Below are 13,726 nucleotides of genomic sequence, written 5' to 3'. Positions count from 1 at the left end.
AAAAGAAAACAGAAACTTAGAGGACCATTTGGCAAGGCAATAAAAAACCCATCCAGCGATACATGCATTTTGTTGGGTTGGCTTGTTTATAAGAACCAAAAAAAAGAGGCATCAAATTTGTAATAATTAAAAGAGAGCTGCATCCCCAATTTTTTGAATCAAATCTCCCCTCTACCCACCCAGATCCAATCTCAGGGTTCCCCTCCTCTCCTCTCCTTCCTTCTGAGATCTGCAAATCTTGGCATACATAGAAGTTTATATACTACCATCTTCATTTTAATCAGTTATGGAGGCGATCGAAGAATTGACTCAGCTTTCGGAATCTATGAGGCAAGCATCTGCTTTGCTTGCCGACGAAGACGTTGATGAAACGACGACGTCGTCCTCTCCTTCTTCTTCCAGACGCTCTTCTACTTTCCTCAATGTCGTCGCTCTCGGCAATGTCGTAAGTTCCTCTCTCTCTCAAGTAATAAATGCATGTTAGATCGTTGGATCTGTTTATAGGTTTCTTTGCAATTAAGGCTGTGTTTGGATTCAAATATAGAAACTGTTGAAAAATGCAAGAAAAGGTTGTCTTCTCTTTTTCCGTCTGGATTAAAACAAAAGGAAAGAAAGAAAGAAAGAAAGAAAGAAAGAAAGGAGATGAATGCTTGAATATCCGAACTTTTTGACGAGCTTCCTCGTTTGAACAGGGTGCGGGTAAATCTGCTGTGTTGAATAGTTTAATCGGACATCCTGTTTTGGTAAGCTTGTATTTCCCTTGCACTGTTGTTGATTTGATGCCATTTTTCCCGCTGACGACAGTTTTTTCTTATGATTTTGGCAGCCCACCGGTGAAAATGGAGCCACTCGGGCTCCGATAAGCATAGATTTAAGTAGGGATAGTTCCGTAAGCAGTAAATCAATTATTTTACAGATTGACAGCAAAAATCAACAGGTTTCTGCGAGTAAGTTCTCTTACTAAATTTTCAATTGCATTTTGTTTGCCAATGCGGCATCTTTTTATCTTGAATTTTCTGTTTAATGTCTCTGATTCTTGTTGGTTTCTCTAATTTGGTACGTCATAGGTGCTCTTCGGCATTCTCTACAGGAAAGGCTTAGCAAGGTTTCCTCCGGCAGGAGTCGTGATGAAATATATCTGAAACTTCGTACCAGTACAGGTTTGTTCCTCACTTAAAGATTTTCTGTAAAGACTTTGTGGAAAATAATAGTAAAATGGTGCAATGCAGATCATTTATGGCATTTCCCTATGATTATCCAGTTACGTAGATGGCATGGACAGTGTCAAATTAATGAGGTCTTAGTGCAGATTATTCATGCAAAGACACCAAGACAACATTCACCAACTCATGCACTTTCCCTGCATCAGTTTTAATTAATTTCTTTCCTCTGATATGTTCAGCTCCTCCATTGAAATTGATTGACTTGCCTGGGGTGGATCAAAGAATCGTAGATGACTCGATGGTGAGTGGTGTTATTTTATTTCTGGTTTTCTAGTTTTTGCAGTAGGTACATGTGTGATTCTCTTGTTTCTCTTTTCTGATTATTTCTGTGTATCAGGTGCTGTACTTCAAAGGTCAATCAATATTTTGGTTCTCTTCCTGCTGTATATGATTCATATTTTCTCTTTTGTGAATGGGCTCTTTCTATAACTAATATTGTTATAGTTTGTGTGGGTGGCTACCCTTGATGCCCTGTTTTTGTATGAGTTGTACCTCTTGGTTCTTATAAAATAAAAATTGCTGTAGTTTGGAAGGTCTTTTTTTATTTTTCCCTTTGTTTCTAAGTCAGTGCAATTGGAAGCTCTTTTAATGGCAATTTTTTTTTTTGCTCTGCCAGATCAGTGAATATGTTCAGCACAATGATGCTATTCTGCTAGTTGTAATACCTGCTATTCAGGCGCCAGAAATTTCTTCCTCTAGAGCCCTCAGAATTGCAAAGGAATATGATGCAGAGAGTGAGTCAATGTTAAGCTTGCATCCTATCTTTTTGTCAAAAAGATCTATATTTTTGAAATTTTGAAAACTTTTTATTTGAGTTTTAAGTATGATTTGTGTTGCATTATAGGTACCAGAACAGTTGGCATTATTAGTAAAATTGATCAAGCAGCTACAGAGTCAAAAGCTATTGCAGCTGTTCAAGCTCTTCTTTTGAATCAGGGACCACCAAAAACATCTGACATTCCATGGGTTGCATTGATCGGTCAATCTGTTTCCATAGCGTCAGTGCAATCTGGAAGTGCTTCATCCGAGAGCTCTTTGGAAACTGCCTGGCGAGCTGAAAGTGAAAGTCTAAAATCTATATTGACTGGAGCCCCTCAAAGCAAGCTTGGGAGAGTTGCTCTGGTGGATGTCCTTGCTGGTCAGATTCGTAGTCGCATGAAACTCAGGCTTCCCAGTCTCCTTTCTGGGTATTGCTCCTTTTCTCCTCCTCCTCCTCCTCCTGCTGCTGCTGCTTGATCTTTGTTTCTATTAACTTATCTGTTTTTTTTTTATCCAAAACTGTCGTAAATATCATCTGCTGTCTTCATATTGCTTCCTTCTCTCTGGCATTTTCCCTCTTTTTGACAAGAATTAGAAAATTATTATCTACTGTCACTCTATCAGACAATTGCTATATTAGGTCTGGGCTTCTCCTGTATTATGATGCTTTGTGTCCATTAGACCTTTAATGCTGTTTATATGCTTTGATAAAACTGTAGGCTTCAGGGGAAATCTCAAATAGTTCAAGACGAAATGGTGAGGCTTGGCGAGCAAATGGTTAGTAGCTCTGAAGGTACAAGAGCTTTAGCTTTGGAGCTCTGCCGTGAGTTTGAAGACAAATTTCTCCTGCATCTTGTTGGTGGTGAAGTGAGTAGTTTCTTTTTGAAGCATCTTATGCATCATTTTTATTATAACTGGAAGAGAGACTAGTGACAGCACACTACAGATATTTCCCGTGTCAGGATGATTATAGTTTATATGAAAAGAAAAAAATGGCCTCTAAACTTTTGTTAAATTAATATGGTTTGCTTTCATCTTTCATCATGTAGACTTGCTTTTTCTATTGTAGATACTATTTAACATTATGGATCTATATTATGTGCCAGAAAATTATAAAATCTCAAAATGTCAGAGATTCCTCAAAGCTAAAAGGAAATGCCTCAAATTCACAGGATTAGCTGTTAATATGGTGCTTGCAGCCTGATGAATGTCACTGAACCTCCAGGGCTCATGCTCAAAGAATTTGAACTTGTGTGGAAATTGAATGTGAATAGGGACTTTCAAGAAATGAAAGTTTATAAATTAGTTAAGGATATATGTGCTTGAGTTATGATGTCCTTATGAGCCAAGAATAATTCAATACTGCACAGTTTCACTTTACTTGTATATATATATATATATGTAACTCCTATTTACAGGGCAAGAGTATGATTGTGCATGCAGTTAATTGTCTCACACTTCTTAAAGTTTGAGGATCATGACTGGGATTTGACTTGCATTGATTATCTTTGTTGTTAAGGCTTGAAAACCATGTTCTGTTGTACAATCACTATAGTTTCTTTAACCCAGCTTATTTACAGGGTAATGGTTGGAAAGTTGTTGCAAGTTTTGAGGGTAATTTTCCAAACAGGATCAAGCAGCTACCTTTAGATAGGCATTTTGACATAAACAATGTCAAAAGGGTATTTCTTCTCTTCTAACTTTATGCTGTATTTCTTTCTTATTAGAAATGTTTTGAAGTCCTCTTGAAGTATGTTTCCTTGATATCAGATTGTCCTAGAAGCAGATGGTTATCAACCTTATCTTATATCACCAGAGAAGGGATTGAGGTCCTTAATAAAAGGTGTCCTGGAGCTGGCAAAGGAACCCTCAAAGCTGTGTGTTGATGAGGTACAGTTTTATGTTTGCCACTTTGGAATATATTCCATCTTTGGATTCTTCTCGAGTAACCAAAATACTTTACTTGAAATCAAAACCTGTTCAATCCAACAATGAAAAGAAGGGAATGTTGCAATTATAATATGATTACATGCGTGCCCATGCCTGTGGCTCCTTGGTCTTTGCACTAACCCACACAGCAGCAAATCTTTTGGCAAAATGCTGGTATCTTTCATGTTTTGATAAATCATGAATACACCTGATTCCCCTTTGCAAGTTGTGGAATCATCATATTCTGCAAGCAAATCTGAATGTATCAGATCACAAAAACTAGGCATAAACAATTTGGGGTAATATAATGGTTTTCAAATTTCAATCCCCTAGTAAAATTGTTGACATAGCATCACATGTTACTTTATAAATCACAGGCATTTATCAGTCTGACCATTTTCACTTTTTTTTTATCAATTCTACTTTCTTATTTTTTCAATTTAATATTCTGCGGTTCCCATATATTCCAGGCAATAAATTTCTAGGGAAGAAGAGACTCCAAAATTTTGATGATCTAGTTTGTTCTTTTATTGGTATTGCTTAATCTAAAACTCTTATTCAATGGGTGTGCGTGCGGTTTTTCCTGCTACCAATTAACTTGAGTAACTTTTTATTTTGGTGGTTGTAAAATAGGTGCATCTTTTCCTGCTACTAATTTAACTTGAGTTACTTTTTATTTGGGTGGTTGTAAAATAGGTGCATCGTGTACTACTGGATATTGTATCATCTGCTGCAAATGCCACTCCTGGACTTGGAAGGTATCCTCCTTTCAAGAGAGAGGTACTGCAGCTTAGCTGCTGTTTTTGTACACTTTATGGAAGAAGTTTTATTGTCTAGAACTCTGGATCTCAGTTTAAAATTTTATTGAGCAGGTTGTGGCAATTGCAAGTTCTGTGCTTGATGGATTTAAAAATGAAGCTAAGAAAATGGTAGTTGCCCTAGTTGATATGGAACGTGTGTTTGTTCCACCTCAACACTTCATCCGATTGGTGCAGAGGCGGTATGTTTAAAAGTGAAATGTAGATAAATATTGGGCCTTTTATTTTTGAAATTATTATTATCATTGTTGGTGGAAAAGGATGTGCTTTGATGTTTAACCCTGGTAGGTAAGTATATACTTTCTTTGTGTCTGTTCTGGCATCTGTATTTGATTTCATTTTGTTGTTAAGTTTCTAATTTATCATGTTGGTAAATGATTACCTTATGTTTGTCAGTTTTAGTATATGTTGCCTCCGCAATGTGAACTTTGTGTTTATCAGCCAAGGTTGTTTCAAAAATTGATACCTTTCCATGTCATTTGTTGTCGGTTATTTAATAAATCATTATATTGGTTACTGATATGATGTGTCAACTAGATTATGAGAAACCCTGCCTCCCCAATCTGAGACTCCTGAATCGGAAGATGGGGCCATATTGATTTATTGGTTAATCAGATTTAAATTCGTAAGGGCTTCTCCAGAAGTTCTAGTAAGGGAGTCTTGTGTATTGTGATATATAACACATTGAATTTTCAATTTTCCTTTATCAAATTCTTGTCAGCGTCTAAAAGAAATATAGGAAAGAGAATAAATTACAATGGCAAGGGAAGCTCTTTGTATGCTTAAACTAAAGCCTTGTACTGACATATTCAAATGTGGGTTCTCAATAATTTTTTTCCTATAATTCACTTGCATCCATTTTTCTTCCCAAATGATTTATTGTTTTAATTTATAAAGTGTGCTTTTGTGATACGTGATGGTTTCCATGGATTTTCTTTCTGTCTATCTGATCCTTCATTACTTAATCTTAATCAGAATGGATAGGCAGCGCCGTGAGGACGAGCTAAAGAACAAATCTTCAAAAAAGGCAGTTGACGCTGAGCAGTCTATCTTAAACAGGGTGACTATTTGCTGTTTCTAAATTTAATTGGATTTACATGCATGCATCCTCACCTCACGCAAAATCCTTTATCAGTTTTTCTCATCACATGTATTAATTATCTTCAATGTATCACTTAGGCAACCAGCCCCCAAACAGGTCAACAATCTGGAGGAAGCTTGAAATCATTGAAAGAGAAATCCAATCAGCAGGATAAAGATGCCCAAGAGGGATCTGCCTTGAAAACTGCTGGGCCTGGGGGTGAGATAACAGCAGGTTTGTACTTTAACTTATTCATACTGATAATTTTGTCTAAACAATACAGAAATCAGTGTCCTCATTCTAATATTGGAGCTGTAACATGCTTCATCTGCAAACATGCTTAAGGTGCATGCACACATATATTTTGCTTAACATGTGTGAAATATACTGTAATTGTTCTTTAGAAATTATGGTGGACCAATATTCTGGAATATCCTGGCAATGAAAATGTGACCGAACTGTGCAGAACACTATTTTTAACAAATTCAGTTTGTTTTTCTTTCTTTTCTTTTCTTTCTTTATTGATATTATTATTGTTATGTTGGGAGGAGGGGTGATGAATGTGTGCACCTGTTTTTTTTTTATTATTGTTATGTTATTGGCTGCCTGCTTGTTGTGCGATCTCTTGTTACTCAGTAAATTGTATCTGCAACTTTGATTTCAAAGATAGACTTAAGGTACTCAATAGGGAAAAGAAGATTGGTGCTGGATCCTTGTGGAAGTGCTTTTATTTGTTTTACTTCCACATGTCATTGATTCTGCTCTGGAAATGCAGGGTTTTTATTAAAGAAAAGTGGAAAACTTAATGGCTGGAGTAAGCGGTGGTTTGTTTTGAATGAAAAAACTGGCAAGGTTAGTGTATAATGTTTTCAACAACATAAAGTGAGGGCATGATAATTTGATCTCCTTTGTACTGCAGTTGACATGTTCCTTTACCAAACACAGCGCTCCATTTATCAACTCCTGTAAATCTAACAAATTTGCATAAGCATGTACTTATGTCACATTAAAATGCCTATTATGTAGGAGTATCATGTCAAGCTTGCAAAGTATGCTTGAAATGAATGTAATGCTTAAAATGTTACATAAAAAAATGCCATCGAGTTTCAAGAAGAGGTATTTTTTATTATACTATCATCTTTTACATTGTTAAGGAAGTTATTAGAAATTTGTTGATTGTTATTTGGTGCCATTGGTAAAAGTTGTCACCCATCCAGAAATCAGGTCTTGGAATAATGTTTATCACCCCCTTCATTAGTCCTTGAATTTGATCGTTCATTATTCTACCATTACCACTCCTTTGTTTGTAGGTTACTAACTCTCTTTACTGGCATGGTATCTTATAATAGTTACCTTTTGTTGCAGCTTGGTTACACAAAAAAGCAAGAAGAAAGACAATTCCGTGGTGTTATTACTTTGGAGGTAAGGATCTCACCAGGAGAAGGAAATTTCAAGTGGTAACAAAACATAATGCCAAGTCCTTCCAGTCACTGAAGCAAACCTATCTGGAATCCATATGTATAATAATTAGTTTTTTAGAATGATGCCATGTTATGGCTGAACTTGGCAAGGATTGGCAGTCCTCTCCTGCGATATCCTAATTTGCTTGAGAAACTTGGATAATATAATATATCCTTGGAAATGCAGAAATAGTTACAGCCATGTACATAATAAATTTTAAATTATTTGCAGTTTTGTTTTAAATATGGAAGGGCATGATAGTTGCAAATCTATTTCTAGCGTCAGAGTGATTGGTAATATATAAAGCATCTGTGGACATCAAGTGGTATTTATTGCTATTCGCTAACATGGCTAGTTAAAACTAGAAGTTCTATGATGCAAATTCTCAGGTTGACCTACTATTATAAGTTCTGAAATTCCTGATAGGACTAATGAATATGTTAACTAGCATATTGATTTTACCCTAATAATTTCAGAGTGACGAAACTTGAAATCAATGCCCATTTTGACATGTTTTTTTCGCTCATGCTTAAGGCTTTATCCTAATCTTTGGATGTAACAATCAGGAATGCAGTATTGAAGAAGTTTCTGAAGAAGAAGAAACCTCTTCAAAAAGTTCCAAGGATAAAAAGGCAAATGGACCAAGTTCTGAGAAAGGACCCAGTCTTGTGTTCAAAATAACTAGTAGGGTTCCATATAAGACTGTCTTGAAAGGTATCAATATTTATCTTTAGCTTGCTTCTCAATCTTTTTTGCATTCACCCTCCCCTGAAAAGAAAAGGATAATAAATAAAAAAATAAAAAAAATACTCTTTCACATACATGCTGATTAACACTCCATTTTTTTTGTTTTGCAGCTCACAGTGCTGTTGTATTAAAAGCTGAGAGCATGGGCGATAAGGTTGAGTGGCTAAACAAGTTGAGAAATGTCATCCAGTCTAAAGGAGGCCAGGTGCTTAGTGAATCTGGTCCTCCCATGCGTCAGAGCATGTCTGATGGTTCCCTAGTGAGTTATCCAGTGATAGTTGGAATTTCTCTTTGTTTTGTTTTGGATACCATTATATACATCAGCTTCAATTTGTGATTTTTAGAATTTTTCTCCTCTTCATAGTATTTTAGTTCTTAAGAAATGGAATATCAGCGTCTCTAAAGTGAAGTTGTTTGTTCCTGTTTTGTGCATTTGTTCTAATTTGCTCACCTTTTTAGGATACAATGGCTAGAAGACCTGCCGACCCTGAAGAGGAGCTTCGGTGGATGTCACAAGAAGTACGCGGCTACGTTGAAGCTGTTCTTAACAGCCTTGGTGCCAATGTCCCAAAAGTATTTCTTTTTCTTGAATGCCAATCATCATATTATTTTCAATTGTTGATATAACTTTTTGAGGTACTTATCATTTCGTCCTTGTTGAACAGGCAGTTGTTCTTTGCCAAGTGGAGAAAGCCAAAGAAGACATGCTTAATCAATTATATAGTTCTATTAGGTCGGTGTACTGTTATTCGCCTTTGTAATGTGTGAATATATTCTTGCTTATGCCCTATGAGTTGCAAACAACTGTTCCTAACCTTGTCTCTGTAAAAGATTGTTGGAATGCATCATGATATATTCGTAATGGAAGTTGGTGTCCTGCATGTGGCACTGAATACCCAATCAAGTGCCATGGAAATTTCTTCTTTCTTTTTTGTTGCCAAATTTTCTTGGTAAAAGACTAACTTGTTACTCAATTTTTGGTGGCTAGCACACAAAGCACAGCAAGGATTGAGGAGCTGCTGCAGGAGGACCAGAATGTAAAGAGGAAGAGGGAACGTTATCAGAAACAGTCTTCTCTTCTTTCAAAACTCACTAGGCAACTTAGCATCCATGATAATCGAGCTGCTGCTGCATCCAGTTGGTCTGATGGTGGTGGAGCAGGTAACGGTGGCTATAAACACTACAATTCACCTATATGTTGGTGCTTGTTCATGCACATGTGTACCTTAGTCTGCATTTTCATAATAATATAACTAACAGCATCAGTATATGTATTTTACATAGTAACTTCATGTAGTTGATTTCAAATTTGTTGTCCGCATATTGTGGTGGCTGCTGAATCTGATTTCATGAAAATAGCTTGTCCTAAAACCCGAATGTGGATGGTGGCAGTTGAACTTAGTTTGTAGGGAGAGTAATTCATGTTGGTTCGGCATTCCATTGTGAACCGTCCTAGCCATAAATGCCAGCCTGCCTCATTTGACTTTCTCCTAAGGACTGCTGTAGTCTTACAGAGGCTGCATGTTTTTATTGAAAGAGAGTCACTTGTCACTCCTGCTATGTTTTCAGATTTTTGATCTCATTTTAATATCTGCAATGCTAAATACACGCAGAAAGCAGCCCAAGAACAAATGGACCCTCGTCAGGAGAAGACTGGAGGAATGCATTTGATTCTGCAGCCAATGGACCTGTTGGCCCATCCAGGTCCCACAGTCGACGAAACAGTGATCCAGCTCAGAATGGTGATGTAAGCTCAAACGGCAGCCGCCGGACACCAACTCGGATGCCACCCGTACCACCGCCATCTGGTTCATCCTATAGATATTAGATAAAGCCCGAAACACAAATTCATTATTCGTGCATTATTGTTGGGTGGCCGCATGCTTTGCTCCCACTGCAGCGGGGAACATTTCTGAAGCTCACGTCAGGTTGGTAGATTTGTAATAGTGGAAAAGGCGTGCGTGTGTGTATATATATGGCATTGCAGTTACAAGTTCTAGATTTCAAGTTGTATTATTACATACGCTAAAATTTTCCATTTACTTCTCTCCAAGTTGGCAGATGGGGGGTGATGAGGCGAGCATTTTTTTTTATTTTTGTTCGATTAAACAATTCTTGTATTTGTTGTATTGAATCCCGAGTGGAAAAACAATTCTTTCTCGTGGTTTGGAGAAGAGTTGTGATGCTTGAGTTTGGCCCACCCCCATTGCCAACAAGTGCAGACTCCTCCAATCGAGTGGGACTGCCAACCTCGAGGCCTTGATTCATGTCTTGATATGGTGTGGATATCCAGGTGGAGGGGAGGGGGGGGTATCCCTCCTCTTCTTCTTAGAAGCCAATAGCCCTCCAGATGTTCCTCCTCCTGTTTCCCGCTTCATGCCCTCATCAGAACAGGAACATGGTTTCTTTTCTGATCCTTCTTTTTTCCTGGCCATGCATGCATCCAAAACCATTGTCCAAACAATAATACAGTGATCTTCTGATTAAATTTGCCATATGTGAAATAATTAAGTTGCTAATGTTAAGCAAGTCCAAAGAAGAGCACAAAGGAGTGAAATCTTGCCAAGTGAGGGAGGGTGAGGTTCGAACTCAATGCTTTGCATCTGAGGGATTTGAAAACATGCTATAACTCTTAGGAAGGTGGGCACAACCAGTCCTCTCGTCAAAATGGCTGGTGCTCTGCAGATAATGAATGCTGTATTCCATATGACAGCAGGAGAGGATAGATGTCTTCAATAATCCATATGCCATCATCATGCATGCCCTGATGAACATGTTCTTTTCAACCTTCTATCACAGAATCTGTTGCCCCTTGTTGTGATCGTCTAGGTTCATTCTGGAGCACAACGAACAAGTCAGAACCAAACTTGAGAGTCAGATTATTCGCATAAGAGATGTGTTCTATGCTATCATCTACGAGTAATAATCCCCTGCAAGGAGTTTCTATGGATGCTCTGCTCTCTAATTCGTTGATCGCTACCACATTTTGCCGGCAACCTCTCATTAACAATACCATGAATGCCGAAGCCGGGGTAGCAGCAGGGCCGGAGCAGCAATCGTCCTTTCGTTACTCGTCATTGTATTGGTTAAAACATAAAACAAAAGAAGAAAGAAAAGGAAGTCTAGTCCAACAATAATTGAGTACACGATGAGGTTAATGTTAATCACCTTCTGGTTTATATATACACAAGTTAATAATTAGTAACTCGAAAAATAATTGCCAACAGCTGGTATTTGATGAAGAAAACAGGCAGCACAACCTGTCATCCTTCGAAGGACACAGCTAAGTATTGAATACGTGCGACTTGACTTGCTGCTACTAGAGTGAGTATATTACCAACAACTTTTATTAATCTCTATGCACGTGTCAAATTTCAGCTTGAATGCCAGGTAAATATGAAATCTTTTCATGGCAGGGGTTTTGTTTTCTTGATCCTTGTGCCTTGTATGCAATATGGATATCATGGTAAATCTGAAGTCATGTTTTATATAGATAAATTTTGTGATTGCTGTGTTTTAGAACATTACCATTATCTCTTTAAAATGAACTCCTGGTGGTTCGAAACTTTAAATTTCAAAGAAAAATGCTTAGAAAGGATGGTTTGTCTTCATTAGTGATATCCAACTTTTCCAGGCGTAGAACTACACGTTCTTGGGCTTAGAATTGGTCACAGATTCACCTGTAGTGCGCTGTACAGATTTTGGATTGAGTCTGGCGTTTATGTACATGTTATTATACCCCTTCTCCGAGATTAGCATGACCTGTGATTAACCTACACTACTGTATGCTACTCGAAAACTGATTTCCTCGTTGTCATTTAATGGAGTGTTCCATTTCTTTTCCTTTCTTTTTTGATCGAAATGACAGGTGCAAATTGATGTGGAGGATTTTGTGATTTCATGGAGGCTATGCATGCTTGGGCAGAAGGATCCAAGTTCTATGACATCAATGGAAATTACACAGGTTTTTGAGGGCAGCTTGATCAGGGCAATTAGGAGACTGGAGGAAGTTCTTCAACAGCTTATAGAAGCAGCAAGGTCAGTCCAGTGGCGGAACAGAGCTAGAGGCCAAATTGGAAGAGGCTGTTTCTAAAATCAAGAGAGACATCGTGTTTCCAGCGTCGTTGTACTTGTTTTGCTATCTGCGGTGTAAACTGAAGGGCAAAAAATGGGAGGAAGGAGTAGTTCTTCCCAGGGAGCCAATTTCTTTAGCCAGAAGAAGATCTCTTTTGTAATAAATGCAAATCATTCTCCAGTGGATGCATGTGGAAAGCTCTCTGTAAAGAGGAGAATGAAGATGGCTGAATCTGTAATATTTTCAACGCACATTCTTCTTGAAGGTGCCGTGCTCCCAGTGCATCTGAAAGTGTGATTGCAAGAATGCCTTTGGAAGAAAGAAAAGAAGAAATGAAACAACCAAGCTGTAGCTCATATCTTGATGAGCCTTTGGTGGCTACACCTCAACCCTTTATTTATTTATTGTATGTAGCACAATACATGTGCAATATATGTAGTCAATCGGCAGTTTTGTTGTGAGTCTGTCCTTCGCAATCTTGCTGTGAGCTCATGGATCATGTGATAGAAACGACTGGATGCTATATCATTGATGAAAATGTGAAAAGGTATTGGTGTGATGAAGCCTGATGCCATAATTCTTTTCTTTATTTTGTGCTGTCGTTCAATGATTTTCATGATCCTCTCACCTGTACTACTGCTTTGGCCCGTTGTCTCTTCGTTCTGTCCCTCTGTTGATTTGTTAACGGAGGTATCCTCAATTTTACAAAAGAAATCAACCATATATAAGCTCATTTTATTCAATGTCCATCTGGGCTTTTGAAAAGCGACAAATTGTAGCTTCTGAAAATAACAAGGAACTGTGATTTTCCACTTAGTGATTCTCAAACGGCTACAGAGATAATAATGATGATGATGATGATGATGATAACAGCAGATTGCATTACAAATGTTATTTCAGTAGCTTTAAAATCTAATTACAACAGCATCCACTAGATCTTGAAATGTTAAAAAAAAAAAAAAGGCATGTATATGGATGGATCTTTTACGGGCTTCAAGCCACTACGAACTCACTTTTTTCCTGAATGCGAAAACATGGACATAAGCAACTGATTAGATTGGCACAGAAGTTGACAACACATCCGAAAAACCCAGTTGACTTCTCTCTTCTTGGCTTCTGCTCAACAGGCACTCCATAAACAGGATTTGGAACCAGATATTGCTGATATGACGGCAATGTTGGATATATGGGAGTTGTTTCCATAACAATTTCTTGTGATGGAACTTGGATTTGACTTGGATGGGCCAGCTCAGGTAAGGACTGCAGCCCAGGTGCAGAAACGGCCTCGTAGGTCAGCTCAGGCTCGAGCCATGGTGGCAATGGCGGAGCTGAGGGTTGAGTTGGTGCGGTAGGGTAAGAGCAGCAACAATGACATGATGAGGGTGGATGGTGGTAATAGGATTCATGATATTGAAGGGTCTTCTTCCTCTTCTTCTTTCTTGGCCAGAACTTCTTGAGCTTCTTCGCTGCTTTTATCATATCCTGGTGGTGTCTCTACTCTCTACTCTCTACTCTGCAATTTTTATGGGAAATGGAGGAGAGCTTTAATTATTCTTTGAGAGAAAGTGGTAGCTAAAGCTTGAGAGAGCGTCTTTGGCTAAAAGATTATTACAAAGAAACGCATCCTATGACG

The 13,726-nt window shown here is 38.0% G+C and overlaps 1 protein-coding gene across 1 annotated transcript; it reads left to right on the top strand.

Moving 5' to 3' along the window:
- Window positions 1–135: 135 nt before the first annotated feature.
- Window positions 136–10,064, top strand: LOC118051330 (dynamin-2A). Its single transcript, XM_035061944.2, has 22 exons — window positions 136–445; window positions 693–743; window positions 827–947; window positions 1,068–1,160; window positions 1,403–1,464; window positions 1,840–1,957; window positions 2,068–2,410; window positions 2,702–2,849; window positions 3,563–3,664; window positions 3,753–3,872; window positions 4,608–4,691; window positions 4,784–4,911; window positions 5,705–5,789; window positions 5,909–6,044; window positions 6,586–6,662; window positions 7,176–7,232; window positions 7,838–7,985; window positions 8,129–8,277; window positions 8,478–8,591; window positions 8,684–8,751; window positions 9,007–9,179; window positions 9,632–10,064. Exons 1-22 carry the CDS (start codon window positions 287–289, stop codon window positions 9,844–9,846), a joined length of 2,751 nt encoding a protein of 916 aa, XP_034917835.1. The 5' UTR covers window positions 136–286; the 3' UTR covers window positions 9,847–10,064.
- Window positions 10,065–13,726: the final 3,662 nt, after the last annotated feature.

The sequence above is a fragment of the Populus alba genome, chromosome 3 (genome assembly GCF_005239225.2).
Source record: "Populus alba chromosome 3, ASM523922v2, whole genome shotgun sequence".
In the NCBI taxonomy this organism is placed as follows: domain Eukaryota; kingdom Viridiplantae; phylum Streptophyta; class Magnoliopsida; order Malpighiales; family Salicaceae; genus Populus; species Populus alba.
Note: the sequence above shows the minus strand (reverse complement) of the source record. Positions and strands in the feature narration are given on the sequence as shown.

Coding starts and splice junctions, on each gene's coding strand:
- LOC118051330 (XM_035061944.2), top strand. CDS start 287: ATGGAGGCGATCGAAGAATTGACTCAGCTTTCGGAATCTATGAGGCAA. Junction 3,665..3,752: donor ACATAAACAATGTCAAAAGG/GTATTTCTTCTC, acceptor CCTTGATATCAG/ATTGTCCTAGAAGCAGATGG. Junction 3,873..4,607: donor CAAAGCTGTGTGTTGATGAG/GTACAGTTTTAT, acceptor GTTGTAAAATAG/GTGCATCGTGTACTACTGGA.